Source organism: Denticeps clupeoides, chromosome 2, assembly GCF_900700375.1.
Source record: "Denticeps clupeoides chromosome 2, fDenClu1.1, whole genome shotgun sequence".
Lineage (NCBI taxonomy): Eukaryota > Metazoa > Chordata > Actinopteri > Clupeiformes > Denticipitidae > Denticeps > Denticeps clupeoides.
Genome location: NC_041708.1, coordinates 13,169,605 through 13,183,680, shown reverse-complemented (window position 1 = coordinate 13,183,680; position 14,076 = coordinate 13,169,605). Strand labels below are relative to the sequence as shown.

The following is a 14,076-nucleotide window of genomic DNA, read 5'->3' as shown; positions in this document are numbered from 1 at the left end:
TGTGTATATTGTCATTTTTTTGTATACAGAGGTATGCATATGCATGATTTTGAATCTTTTAAATTGTATTATTTGTGTCATTGTCATCAAAATGTGAAAGTTCTCATGTTTGTGTGTGTTTCTGTGAGCGTCAGCAGGCTCTGCAGAGTGGCTGTGCATTATTCAGGCCATGGTGGGACCACTCCATTGCGGTCACCTCCCCTCCCTCCCTGCACAGCAGGGCAGCCCCAGCTGTGAAAACTGCACGAGTCTGAAAAAGCCCTCTGATCTGCAGTGCCACTCTGCACCCGCTGCGCCAAACCACATCCCAGACTGGTTTCACACGCCAACAAGATCATTGGCAGCATTGCAGTGTTTAAATGCAGAGTGTATCACCTTACATTCTCACAGTCATACTGAGGTAATTTGAAACAGATTTAATATTAGGATGTCAGATGCTGCCAGCAACTGTGCTCTACAGGCTCTCTCAATTCCACTAATTAAATCACACCCTTCTGTATTGCTCACCAGTCATTACTCAGCTTTTCTGTTCAATTGTGCTAAGCCCTACAGTATAACATTCCATTCCAACTCCATTGCAGGTCAAAGGTCCCCAAAATCCCTTAACACTAGAACTCCCAGAGAGGGGTCATTTTCCTTACCCCCCTAGCTCTACCAGAGAGGGGCCATTTGGCCCAGTTGTTTTTACATGGGACCAAATTTTTTTATGGGGGGATGGGGAGTGACACATTCCAATGGGCCACCCATTTACAAATGAATCGGAGCCAACTGTCTGTGATTGAGTTCTTAGTTTCAAATCAAGGCCATTTGGCCTACCTCTGGTAGGGCTGAGGGTGTCAGAAAAACCTGGGAGTTCTAGGTCCTCTGGACCTTGGCTCTGTATACTCCCCGCAATCAGTGCCATGGTGGCGTACCATCTGAATAGAATTAAGGTAAATAAAACCCAGTGCAGTAAAGCTGATTGGCTTTGGGCCTGTGGTGACAGACAGACTTCCTATAGAGTGCGCTGACATGATGGAGTGTCTGGATTCAGAAATGGCGTAGGGTTACATTCCTTCGATTGGCCCTAATAACTAATCGCTTACAACCAATGTCTGGCTTTTCTGTTTCTCCGAGGATGGGAAGTGTACAGTATCCAAGCACAAAGTTGACACACCAGTTCACTTGTTAAAAAACATGGCCTGTCCACACCTCTTGTAAATCAATACGTCTGGTGATTTATCGGCAGCACCTCTTAAGTGTGGCTACGCTGCATGACATGGGGTCTTTGTGGGCTTCTGGACGTGGTCTGGATGTGTTTATATATCAGAAATAAATCTGATGCCTCCAGAAACCTCATTTCACCTCACAATTTTAATCAGACTAGTGTGTCAAAGGGGTGAGTTTGTGGGAACAAGAGAATTTTAACATTTACATTTACCCCTGGAGCAACTTAAGGTTAAGTGTCTTGCTCAGGGACACAATGGTAGTAAGTGGGATTTGAACCTGGGTCTCCTGGTTCACAGGAGACCCAGGGAAGGGTTGCATAAAAATGTGGTGAAATCAAAATCAGTCTGTATTAGTTAATTATCAAAATGTGACCCCAATTTTCTTCTGTCTGTGTTCTCAGCACTTTGTGAGGCCAAGTGAATGCAGGATGAAAACTTGCACAGCACAAGTCCACAAAATTAACATTACTCCTGTGAGATTCTCCATCCTAATTCCACTCTGGCACAGATCACCCCATTTGACTGTCTCAACCAGCCAGAAATGATCTTGAAACCTTTTGGTGGCAGGTAAGATCTAAAAACAGCCATGGCAGCTTGGAAAACATTTGTTGCTAAAAAAAATGTTCGCATGAACACATCATGATGTTTCTAGACACTTATTTTATTGAGATGTCCTCATACCCTATAAACCATATCCTCACTGTTATATTTACAATGTTAAGTTAATCTTTGAATGCGTTCCGGGTTTTAAAAAAAGATGTACTGTAAATGCCTGTACTTCAAGGCCTAGATACAGCTTTAATCTAGGTTATTGGAGAAAAAAAACTCCATTAAATGAATCAGAATTTTTTTCTTACACACTGCCTCAATACATGTTCTTAATAGATTATAGATTCTCGGTTTTCTTTTGCAGTGCCAGTTGCCGCTTATTTTTGACCAATCTGGGTCCTACTCACCATGACGATGCCCCCTGACTGCTCTGCTGTGCACATGCTCATTATAGGTGCCATGCCAATGGTGGTGCCCTGGAAATATACGCCACTGTAACAAAAATATATATATTTATGGAAAACAATTTTTTTTATTTCTGTTATGTAATATTGAAAAAGTATATCAGTACTATCAATAAATTACTATTACTTGGGCCGAGTTGGTGCATTCTGGCTACAAGTGGCTTTACTTACACATCAGTTAGTAATGTTAGACAAATTCTGCGACTCACAATCTGAAATACTATGGATAGAAATGAACAGGTCGTCCCTAAATAACCCAGCACTGCTGGTTCCTATCAGGCAGGGGCATGGACATTGCAGTGAAAGCAGGTTTGGAATGAATGAAATTACCAGTGAAAGGGGAAAGAGAATATGTGCTACCCCTTTGCATTGTGATGCTAACTAAGCAGATCTACCTGATGAGCTGAGCGTTGTCATGCGGCCTCTGAGGCAGCAGCTTCAGCTTTCTCCAGTCCAGGAACTCGTGGAGAGTAGTGAAGGGGTCCTGGGTGACTGCACACTTATCTGAATCACTCCATACCTCCATACCCACAAGCGCCACACGAATGTTTAGGGCCCTGTAGAACTGCATAGAGAAAAAACACTGCTCTAATCAACACAGGGTGCTTTAAAGCAGATTTCTTGTTATTTATTGCTTGAGGTGTAAAGAGCAAATAAAAAACTGCTACTACATCAAAACACTTGATGTGAACTATGTGAACTATGATGTGAACTATGACTGTCTAAATGTGGACTAAATGTGAGTTAAAAAACTATAGATAGTAAACGTACATACTAGTATAAAGATTTTATCCATACATCCATACATCATGCAGTCAGACAAGGTATAGTAAGCATGTATTCTTTTAATTCTCTTTATTTTGATCAACGAGCACACTTATGTCTCCAATTACAAATCAAGCTCAGTTATTACATATTGATGACATTGTAGTGAACGGGCTCTGTGATGGGGAGAGAAGATACGTTTAACCCAGCGGAGTAGCTCAGAGAAGCCTTTTATTAGCTTGCACCTTTGTGAACCAGGTACCAGCACAAGAGGCTAACAGCAGGGCAACAGGAGAGGCATTAACCCAAGACCACTATATGCCCCTATTGGCTGCCAATGCTACAAAATCCTTTTCCTCCCTTGGCGTCCTGCGACGTCTGCAGGGGAGTGTGGCCTCCTCCCCAGGTGCTCGGCGACAGCGGTCTCTGGAGGACACCCGCTCTTCCAGTGGAACCGCGACCTCTACGTCAGGGCTAGGGGCCCGCATGACCATTTCCGCACTCGTTCGCCGGTCCTTCTTCTCTTCATCGCCGCCGCCGGTCCCCGGTTTGATCACCGGCTGGCCACCCCTGCTGCTCCACCGCACCTCCTCGCAGTCCAGTCGTGTCCGCCGCCCGTCTTCAATGGAATACGCTTTTTTCGCGGAACTCTCAAGCTTGTGTCGTTCCACTTTGAAGACTCCCCATCCCACTTCTGACACCAATGTAGCGACCGGGCTCCGTGATGGGGAGAGAAGAGACATTTGACTCAGAGAAGCCTTTTATTAGCTAGCACCTTTGTGAACCAGGTACAGGCACAAGAGGTTAACAGCAGGGCAACAGGGAGGCCAGAACCTTGTGGAACACCAAACTCTACATTAGAGTGACTGAGCTGTTCTGACCTCGACCAAGACGGAGAAGAGTCTAGATGAATGTCTTCCTTTTACCTTCAGAGATGGAGGGACCAGGCGAGCAGTACTGGAGGCTCATAGTATAATCAAGGTTCTAATGACTGCGACCTTAAACGAACTTGATATGTGGCTGGTGCTAAGCGACGATTAAGAAACCTCTGCACTGTACTTTATGTAACTGTCCGATTGACTCTATAACAAGGGGAGGTGAGGTTATTGTGTCAAAGACATCTTTTTAAAGTGATAAGGAAATGATCTGAGATTATTTCAGATTGTGGAAGAGTGTCTTCTATGTCTTCTATATTTAATCTGAAGGTCAGTACAAGACTGAGTGTGTGACCACCTTCATGAGGTGGTCACTCAACTCCCCCCACCAACTAGTCTAGTATAGACAGGAATGCTGTTCTTAGCAGGTCTTCTAGTTTGTCACAGTGTATGTTAAAGTTGCTGACAATTAAGGTTTTATCCACAGATACAACCAAGTTGGAAACAAAGTCTGTAAATTCACTGAGAAACTCGGAGTAAGGTCCAGGGGGTCTATAAATAATAATCAATGGAATTAAGTTATTTTTACGATTTTGATTTTACGAGACAACATTGGTTATATTGGTATAGAGAATCTCACAAAATCCATGTCCAGGTTTATGTTATCGAGGTTATCATTATATATTACTGAAATTACTTGTTTAATGCTACAAATTAATTTTGTTTTAACCAAGTTTCGGTCATGCACAGTACATCAAACCCCGATCTGTAATAATTTCATTAACAATGAGCATTTTAGGTGTGAGAGATGTAACATTTAATAATCCTATTGTTACATCAGAGGTGCTGGTGGTACGTTCAGTAGGAATGATAAAAACGGGTAATAAATTGCTGAAACAGAGCACACGCTTGGTGGCGACTCTACACAAATGGCAGGTGCTCGGTTTAGCCAGTCTGTCTGCCGCCTGGTCTCGGCTCTGGCAAGTTAGATTCGTTTTTTTATTCTAAGACTATGAGTCATTAGATAAATGAGTGGCACCTGCCCAGTTGGGGTGGATGCCATCTCGCCAGGCTTCCCCCGAAATGTTGACCAGTCATCACGCCATACATTTTTTATGGAAAAATCATACTACCCGGGTAGATGCTTTTGAGTTTTTGTTGTACAATTTTCTTTTGTTTTTTTAGTGGACCACGTTGATTTTCTTTTCTTTTTGGGATTGATGGACATTTTGACTCTTTTGGTTTTGTGGGTGGGTCGAGCTCTGAGTTCTTAATTCATGTTTAATAAATGTTCTGTTTGAACTAACCTTTTCTACTCCTCCTTTGAGCCCTGATCAGGCACGGTGTAGTGTAAACACTATAGGTGTGTAGATGGTGCCCCTTACATAATTTGGCGAGCCAGCCAGGAGGAGTAGCGGGTTATTTAAAACATTGTTACACTGCTTGTTAATTTAACTGAGAGACAGCATTTTTAGAGACAATATTTTTTTCCCATTGGTATTACTAAGTTTTATTGGTATTTCATTGTGAGTAGCCATGGATTCTGTACATACTTATGGTGTAAATTTAAAGAACGCTATTTATGTTGAAGGCATTACATCATTTGATACTGATGAACAAATTACAAAATTCTGCTCATCTTATTGGACTGTAAACAAGCTTCTTAGGATTAGACAGACCGGTCAAGAGAATGGTGTTAAAGCTCTGGTAGAATTTGAGTCTGAGGAGTCTGTCAAAAACTTGGTTCCCAATGTACCACTATATCTTCCTAGTGCAAATGACCCTGACATTATGTGGCGTGTGGATAGAGCATATAGAGGGACCTCTAGTCTTAAAACATCCACACCCTCAGCAAGACCAGACCTTTCAAACTCCAGTGACAGCTCAACCACTGCTAATGAAACTGATTCTGATGATGATAGGACCCCTTTAATTTATAAGCGATGCAATAAGTCCCACCTAGCTCAAAGGCTTTCCCGTAGGAGTGCAAATCAAACACCGTTACAGCTAATGCCCAATCCAGCTGGAGTTAGCCAACCAAGCAGTGACATTCTAAATCCACCCGATGTTCAGAAGATCATTGTGGAGCATGTCATAAGGAATGATAACACAAATGCTTCAAACCAGGCATCCAAACGTCTTCGTCCTTTTTCAGGAAAATTTCCTAAGCTCCCAGGTGAGGCTGATTTTCAGACATGGTCACTTCATGTGGAACTTATGGTTCAAGATAAAACCCCTGTCGACATGCAGCGCCGTAAAATTTTAGAAAGCCTTCTTCCTCCAGCATCTGACTTAATTAGACAACTAGGCCCAGATGCAGCTCCATGCGATTATGTGAAACTCCTTGAATCAGCATATGGATTAGTAGAAGATGGGGAAGAGATTTTAGCAAAGTTCCTTAGCACTCATCAGAACACAGGAGAAAGAGCCTCGGAATACTTGCAGCGGCTGCAAGTGCTAATCTCCACAGCTATACGGAGGGGTGGCATTGCCAAAGCAGATGCAAACAGACAATTGATGCGCCAATTTCAGCGAGGGTGCTGGGATCAGTCCCTTATTCTGACATTGCAGTTGGGGTGTAAAACAGAAGCGCCTGATTTTTCTGACTTCCTACTGCAACTGCGAACAGAAGAAGACAGGAGAGCTACAAAGCAGGATCGCATGCAACGTCATTTCAGCAATACAAAGATCAAATCTTCTATGAACATGGAACTCTTGAATGATCCACCTTCTTCTCATGATGCAAATGCAAACGTTCTCCAGGCATACATTACAGAAACTGAGGCTCTGCGTAAACAAGTTGCAGAATTAAAAGTCCAGCTCACCAACAAAAGAGAACAAAGAAAGCAGAACTATGTCAAGAAACACCACACTCCTGCTCAGGAAACCCCATCAGCTAAAGTAGCTGAAGTTCAAGTTCAACAAACAGCACCAAAACCCATGCCAAAAGCTTGGTTCTGTTTTAAATGTGGAGATGATGGCATTTAGCCAGACAATGTTCAAATCCTCCAAATAAGCCCTTGGTGGACCAGAAATATAAGGAACTGAAAACCAAACAGGACAAATGCAATCCCAGTATGCACATTTAAACTGGGTGGGGTTGCAGTACTTACTGTGACCCAAAGGAAACCAAGATGTCCTTCCCAGAACCAAAGATTGAAAGATTTTGGCTTAAAACTTTCATCCGAAAAGTGTCAATTTTTTAGAACATCCGTCAAATACCTCGGGCATGTGGTATCTGCAAAGGGGGTGGAGACCGACCCAGCCAAGACTGCTGCTTTGACAACATGGCCAAGGCCTAACAACATTAAAGAACTGAAGTCTTTCCTTGGATTTGCAGGTTATTACCAGAGATTCATAGAGGACTACTCCAAAATTGCAAGACCTCTTAATGACTTGACAGCTGGGTATCTTTCCCCAAAGAGAAAGACAGTCCCTTTCCAGAAGAACTCAACCCAACCGATGAGTGTGATTTTTAAGAAACCATTTGATGAAAAATGGACGTCAGTCTGTGAAGAAGCCTTTAAGACTCTCATTCACAAGCTCACAACGGCTCCGATCCTTGGGTTTGCAGATCCCAAAAAGCCTTATGTTGTACACACAGATGCAAGCACTCAAGGCTTGGGTGCTGCTTTATATCAAGAACAGGAAGGCAGATTGAGGGTCATAGCTTATGCAAGCCGGGGACTTAGTCAATGTGAACGACGATATCCCGCACACAAGCTGGAATTTCTCTCTTTAAAATGGGCGGTCACAGAAAAGTTTTTTGACTACCTATATGGAGTGAGATTTACAGTAGTTAGGGCTGGGGTAGAGACACTTACCGGCTGACTGGGCTGGTGTGTATCCGGAAATGAGTCTTAAAATGAGTCTTAAAACTTACCAGACTTTAAACATACCAGAATTAGCACATTTTTTTTCTAGCAGAATACATTGTTTCTAAAAAATAAATGAGATATTACAATCCTACAGTTACTCAGTACTTGAGTACTATTACTTAATACTTTTGTATTCTTACCTGAGTAATTTTTTTTCACTAATAAAATTTTTTAGTGAATTTATTTTTTGGATGACAACTTTTTACTTGAGTATTGAGTATTATTATTTTGGAGCAATGCACTGCCAGCTTTCAAAAGTGACCAAAACATCAGCCAGAAAGAATAGGAACTGAGAAGTGGTCTGTGGTCACCACCTGCAGAACCACTCCTTTATTGGGGATGTCTTGCTAATTGCTAACTGCATGTGAAATTGATTGACAATTATTCTTGCTTCCTAAGTGGACAGTTTGAGTTCACAAAAGTGTGATTGACTTGCTACATTGTGTTGCTTCAGTGTTCCCTTTATTTTTTGAGCAGTGTATAATAATAATAAGAAGAAGCACCTTGTTTTAATTGTTTTTAATTTTTTTGGTTTATTCTACCTGAACGGGTTTCTATATAATTGCATATTTATTTTCCATAATTCTGATTGCTCAGACTTGACTGGACTGAAATGAGTATGGATATGACTACAACTAAGTAAACCTAAAATGACAGCTGGACACAAAGGCTACAATTAAAAAACTAAAATTAAGACAGGCTGCCAAAAACAACTATAATTCTACATCACCCAAGATCACACATGTTTATACATTATTATAAGAACACAACTACACACCCACGCACATCTATTTAATAGTGATAAGGTGCCCCCACCCCCTCTCTTCTCAGAGATGGAGCCTTCAGCATTCAACGTTCTGTCAATCACCACCTCCTAGCTACAAAGCACCCAACAGGATGCCACTCATCGCAATGGGTCACACAATGAATGCCACCATTTGTGGGAGGCTGTGCAGGTTTACCTTGTCCACGTAGTTAGCAATTTCAGCCAGTCTCTGTTTCACCTTCTCCACGTCTTTCCCCTGCTTCTGGAACTGAAATGGCAGATATGAGCTGTCAGGGTCTCCACAATCAATGCCAAAGCTGAGGGTGCATAGTGATGGGTGGACTGTTTTTCGGAGTAATGTAATGTTACTGAAAGTGTTGTTAGCAAAAATTTTATCGAATTTTTAGTAGAGATAAGAGGATTGGGATATTAATGAACTTAACTGTTTAGCGAAGCATGACTGGTGGGCAAATAAGATGTGTGTGTGTGTGTGTGCTTTGTTTGAGTGTATCCTGCTAGCATTTGCATTGTTGACCTACATCTACATCCTAACACCAACTTCTGAATGTGCCAAATCCCTAAATTCAAAGGTTAAAGGCCAGACCCTAGGGTCTGTGAGCGGTGTTCTTATGTCAGAACTAATAAATACTGAGGTCTCCCCAGGAAATCTGTTGCTGTCTCTGTTCCAAAAAACAACTTTGAATTTTAGCCAAGTATTTTAGCCAATAGCCAAAATATTCTCTCTAGGTTGGGCAGAAAGAACTGAACTCAGCTAAATGTCCTTATTTTATGAACTTCATTTCAAAAGATAGGAATCTTTCATTTTTCAGTATGCAGTCATTAGATCTTTTCCATGAGAATTTCATCCTTCAGAATAAACAAATCATATCTCATTATAATTACCTCTCAGTTCACCGCTTCAAGCCAATCAAGTGATTCCTCAACAATGTAGAAATATTGTGACCTGTCGATTCTCTGCAATCTTACATGGTCTAATTTAAAGAGCTTATTTTTAGACAGATAACCTTGGATGTAGCTGATCAGCTGCATCAACATAAATCAACAGAATGCAGTGGCAGAGGAAAAATGAGAGAAGGGAGTGTGAACCCAGGAGGACTGGTTGAGAGAAAGCAGGGCAGGTTGGATGTTAAGAGTTCTCTGCTTTACCTCTCTGTTGTCAGCAACGATAATCAGTTCAACGTATTTGGTGGTGCTCTGGGCATGTCTTCTGTGCTGGAAGGGCAAAGAGAGAGAGTTTATTCTATTAAACAGAATAAAATATGTAAAGAATGTAACTTTTTCAGGACCAATTTAGCATTACCAATTCACCTGCATGCTAGACAATGGTGTTATAAAATGGTGTTTTAGTGGTGGTGATGTGAAATTGGATTGGTAAGTTAAATGCAGTTGGAATTTGGATATGAAATACAAGTCAGATGTCAGTGAACAAACAAATCTGAGAGATTAAAAACACAATATAATGAGAAACATGGAAAATTAAAGACAGAGAAATTGTACATTTTCTGGTTAAACCTTAAATTTTATTAAGTATTTTAATAATTTCAATAATTCCTCCCATATTATCATAAGCAACCAGTAAAAAAATAGGATAACAGTATAACTTTTGAAACTACAATGCAATAGTCAAATATCCATGGCTATGCATGGTTACATACACATGCAAAAATTCCATATTGATCTTCATTCTTTTGCTTCACCATAAAGCCTCTTTTACACACCAAAGCCATTTCAGAATGATTAGTGTATATTATGGCACCTTTAGTTTAATAAAGACACACGGGACTGCACCAACCCTCGAGGAAAGAAAACAATGGTGGGACAGAGGTAGCAGCATAAGTCATGGCAGTCCTCCAAACTTGGATGAGTGTGATCTACCTGACAAGCATCAGAGCACAACACCACAAAATCACAAGCATGCCCCGGTGTCTGAGCAATTACGGCCGCTCTCCATCTGTTTAGCATCACAGAGGTGACATAGGCCATCCCCGAGACAAATGCGCCCTGTTTGCTCTGCAGTTTAGTGGGTTATTATTCATGAACACGGTTTCTGGGAGCCGCACACCGATTTGCACTTATGCTTTGACTCATCGCTTCACAGTAAAATGTCTTTTTGAGCACATTTTATCTGAGCTAAAAGCAGGGATGACTTTTTAGAAGCTGAGGCATGATAAATCTCTTCAATCATTCACCCAAACATCAACCCACACTCATTTTTTAGCAGTCATCATTACCTAAAAAAAATTTAGTTACACAATATTTTGTCCAATCACCATTTTACATTTACAGCATTTATCAGACGCCCTTATCCAGAGCGACTTACAATCAGTAGTTACAGGGACAGTCCCCCCCGGAGCAATTTAGGGTTAAGTGTCTTGCTCAGGGACACAATGGTCCACAATGATCTGGTATGTGCGAAAAATGGTGTCAGATGGTTGTTGTGGTTGCTGATCAACGTTATTTATATAGCTATTCCATTTTATGAGCATATTGTACACCACTGGGGCAGTGGTGGCGTAGTGGGTTAGGAAGCATACCCGTAATTGGAATGTTGTGGGTTCGCATCCCGCACCACCAAGGTGCCACTGAGGTGTGACTGAAAAAACCTTGAATTTGAGTACCGTCCCCAGACACTGCTTTCATGGCTGCCCACTGCTCAGTAAGGTGATTGGTTAAATGCTGAGGACACATTTTTTTGTGTGCACCATGTGGTGTGCTTTGCAATGACAATCAATGACAAAATTTTCACATTTTGCTATATTTGCAATTCAAAGTGAATTAATTTAGTTTATTTAATTTTTATCTGAAAAAAGGCAATGATAACAGTCATCGATTATTGTCTTATACATGTTTCAAATAAAGTCTATCATTGTATTTGTCTCTTCTGGAAAGGTAGGAGTCTAGACTTTGTTTACTGTCTGTTTGTAAGCTCAGTTGTAGGGCTGTGTTGGACTAGCAATTGTGTGGTGTATATAAAGTAAAGTGAAGGGTGGAAGTATCCTAGTGGGTAATACACACGCCTATGAACCAGAAGACCCAGGTTCAAATCCCACTTACTACCATTGTGTCCCTGAGCAAGACATTTAACCCTAAGTACTGATTGTAAGATGCTCTGGATAAGGGCATCTGATAAATGCTGTAAATGTAAAATTGTCACTTGTGATACACAGCAGCACAGCACACGGTGCACACAGTGAAATTTGTCCTCTGCATTTAACCCATCACCCTGAGCGAGCAGTGGGCAACCATGACAAACGCCCAGGGAGCAGTGTGTGGGGACGGTGCTTTGCTCAGTGGCACCTCATTGGCACCTTGGCGGATCGGGATTCAAATCGGCAACCTTCTGATTTTGGGGCCGCTTCCTTAACTGCTAGGCCACCACTGCCCCAGGTAGATTATGTTTAAGCAGCATCAAGTGTTGTGTCATTGTAAGTGTTGTATCTTACTCAGGTGGTCAATCAGTGATGTAGTTTCGGGTTCCCCTGAGCTGTAAATTAAGGGGCAGGGCTTAGGGATTTTATAGCGAAGGTCACTCCGCTACAGACAAAAGCAATAGCCGTCAATCCAAACCTTGCATCTTTCATTCCTCTTCCTTTTCCATCTTAGCCTTTTACTGCACAGCAACAATGTGTCTGAAACCTATTCCAGTAACTGTCTCTTACAGACTTAGGAAAACATACTCTGAGGCTCTGTTACCAGCAACCTCATCTATCCCGACCTGTCATCTACTGCTCATACAAGAGTGGTAGGTGGGCTCTTAAACTGTCAATCTGCTGTTAAAAAAGCTGACTATCTCTGGCCTCACTACTCTCCACTCCCTAGATTTCCTGGTGCTAACAGAGACCTGGATATCCCCTCAGAATACAGCTACACCTGCTGCCCTCTCTTCTGCCTACACGTTCTCCCACACTTCTAGAAAAACTGGGAGAGGAGGGGGTACTGGCCTTTTGATATCGCAAAATTAGTCACCACTACATCTTAACATCTCTTTGTTTGAATTCCATGCAGTCTCAGTTTCTTCTCTTGTGAACATCTTTCTCATTGTCATATATCGCCCACATTTATTGATGATTTGGACACTGTTCAGCATTTTCTCCTTAGACACCCCCCTAACTCTCCTCGGTGACTTCAACCTTCTACCTAGCCAAACTTGCCTTCTTGCCCATCTCAATTCTTTTTCCTTAACTAACAGCAACATCTCTCCCACACACAAAGGAGGGAATGTCCTGGACCTGGTCTTCAGTCGTCCTTCTCCAACTTCCGACCTTTCTTCCACTCCACTTCACATCTCTGACCACCAATTCCTGAACTTCACACTCACTCTACCTACAGGAGCCACAACTATCCTCCATCCATCCTTCATTCGACACAACCTTCACACTGTCTCACCTTCATCTGTATCTTCCTGCATTCTTTCATATCTCCCAAACTCTGACTCAATCTTCTCCTTACCACTAGAGACTGCCACTAACTCTTTCCTCACCTCACTTTCCCTTATCTACTATCTTGTATTTCCATTTGAAGTCTGCAAATCTGTTATTTCATTTTGGTTTGGGGGTCTTGACCTGAGTTTAATAAATCGGTTTGTGTTCTACACTTGCACCTGGGTCCTCTGTGGCCCATCATGACAGTTGCACATGACTGAATTCTTGAAACTGTACGAATGTGCATTTATTTTTGATAAACTTGCAAAAACCATGAGCCATATTTTTCTATAATGACCAAATGAAACACTTTTCTCAGATTCTCAAACAGAAAGCCCATGCAATAAATACACACCCTTTTCACACCCTTCCCCACAATAACTCCTGATAACAAGTCAGGGCTTGATCACTGCCCTTCCAATATCTCCAACAGTACGCCTGGAATAAGAAGCATCCATGGGGATCTACCAAACGAAGATGAGCATCAACGTCAGCTGCGTTTTTTTCAACTTCTGCCGAGTGGTGGGACTAGTCACCAAGAGAGAGAGAAAGTGCTTTTAATTTAAAAAACCACAAAAAGCATTTGTATGGTCTACAGGGAAGACCATACACACTAAATAGCTGCTTTTCAAGAGACACCAAATGCTGGCTCTGATCGGGGAAATGTTTTGAGAAATGCATGAAATTGCAAAGGTTCCTAAAATCACATTACAAACAGGCCAACAGCATTTGCAACATGCAGTGCTGCTCAAAGTCCTCTTGGTTTCTTGCGTGAAATAATTCTAGCATAAAATGCCAGGTCAGGCTATTTATATCTTATTTCATCTTCTTTGAGTAGAAAAAAACTTGTCAGACTCTGGAGGGCAGACGTATATTAAATAGTGTGACCCAGTTAATGTCCACATCGATCTGAGGCTCTAAGCATAGGATACTTCTCTGCACTTTTTCTCTCACAATGTCAGCTCTCTGTCTGCCAGCCTTCCTTCTTGCTGTGATCTCTTTCTCAGAACTGCCTTTTGACAGTAATGCAGGGGCTATTGCTGGGTCTATAAATTAATGTCATGGATATCCCAATTAATACTGGAATACCACAATGACCGAATAGCTGTGGTTCCATAAGAAAGCTGTG

At 41.8% G+C, this 14,076-nt stretch overlaps 1 protein-coding gene across 3 annotated transcripts in view; it reads right to left on the bottom strand.

The window, feature by feature from the left end:
- The window catches only part of adam12a (ADAM metallopeptidase domain 12a), a 93,873-nt gene that overhangs the window by 33,311 nt on the left and 46,486 nt on the right, over positions 1–14,076 (bottom strand). For 2 of the 3 annotated variants that reach the window (XM_028962371.1, XM_028962390.1), the window contains 4 exons: positions 9,673–9,738; positions 8,702–8,773; positions 2,617–2,786; positions 2,165–2,249 (listed from right to left, as the gene is read on the bottom strand). In XM_028962371.1, the coding sequence (XP_028818204.1) occupies positions 2,165–2,249; positions 2,617–2,786; positions 8,702–8,773; positions 9,673–9,738 (393 nt within the window). The remainder of the gene's footprint in view (positions 1–2,164; positions 2,250–2,616; positions 2,787–8,701; positions 8,774–9,672; positions 9,739–14,076) is intronic. The other variant, XM_028962380.1, reaches the window with a different exon arrangement.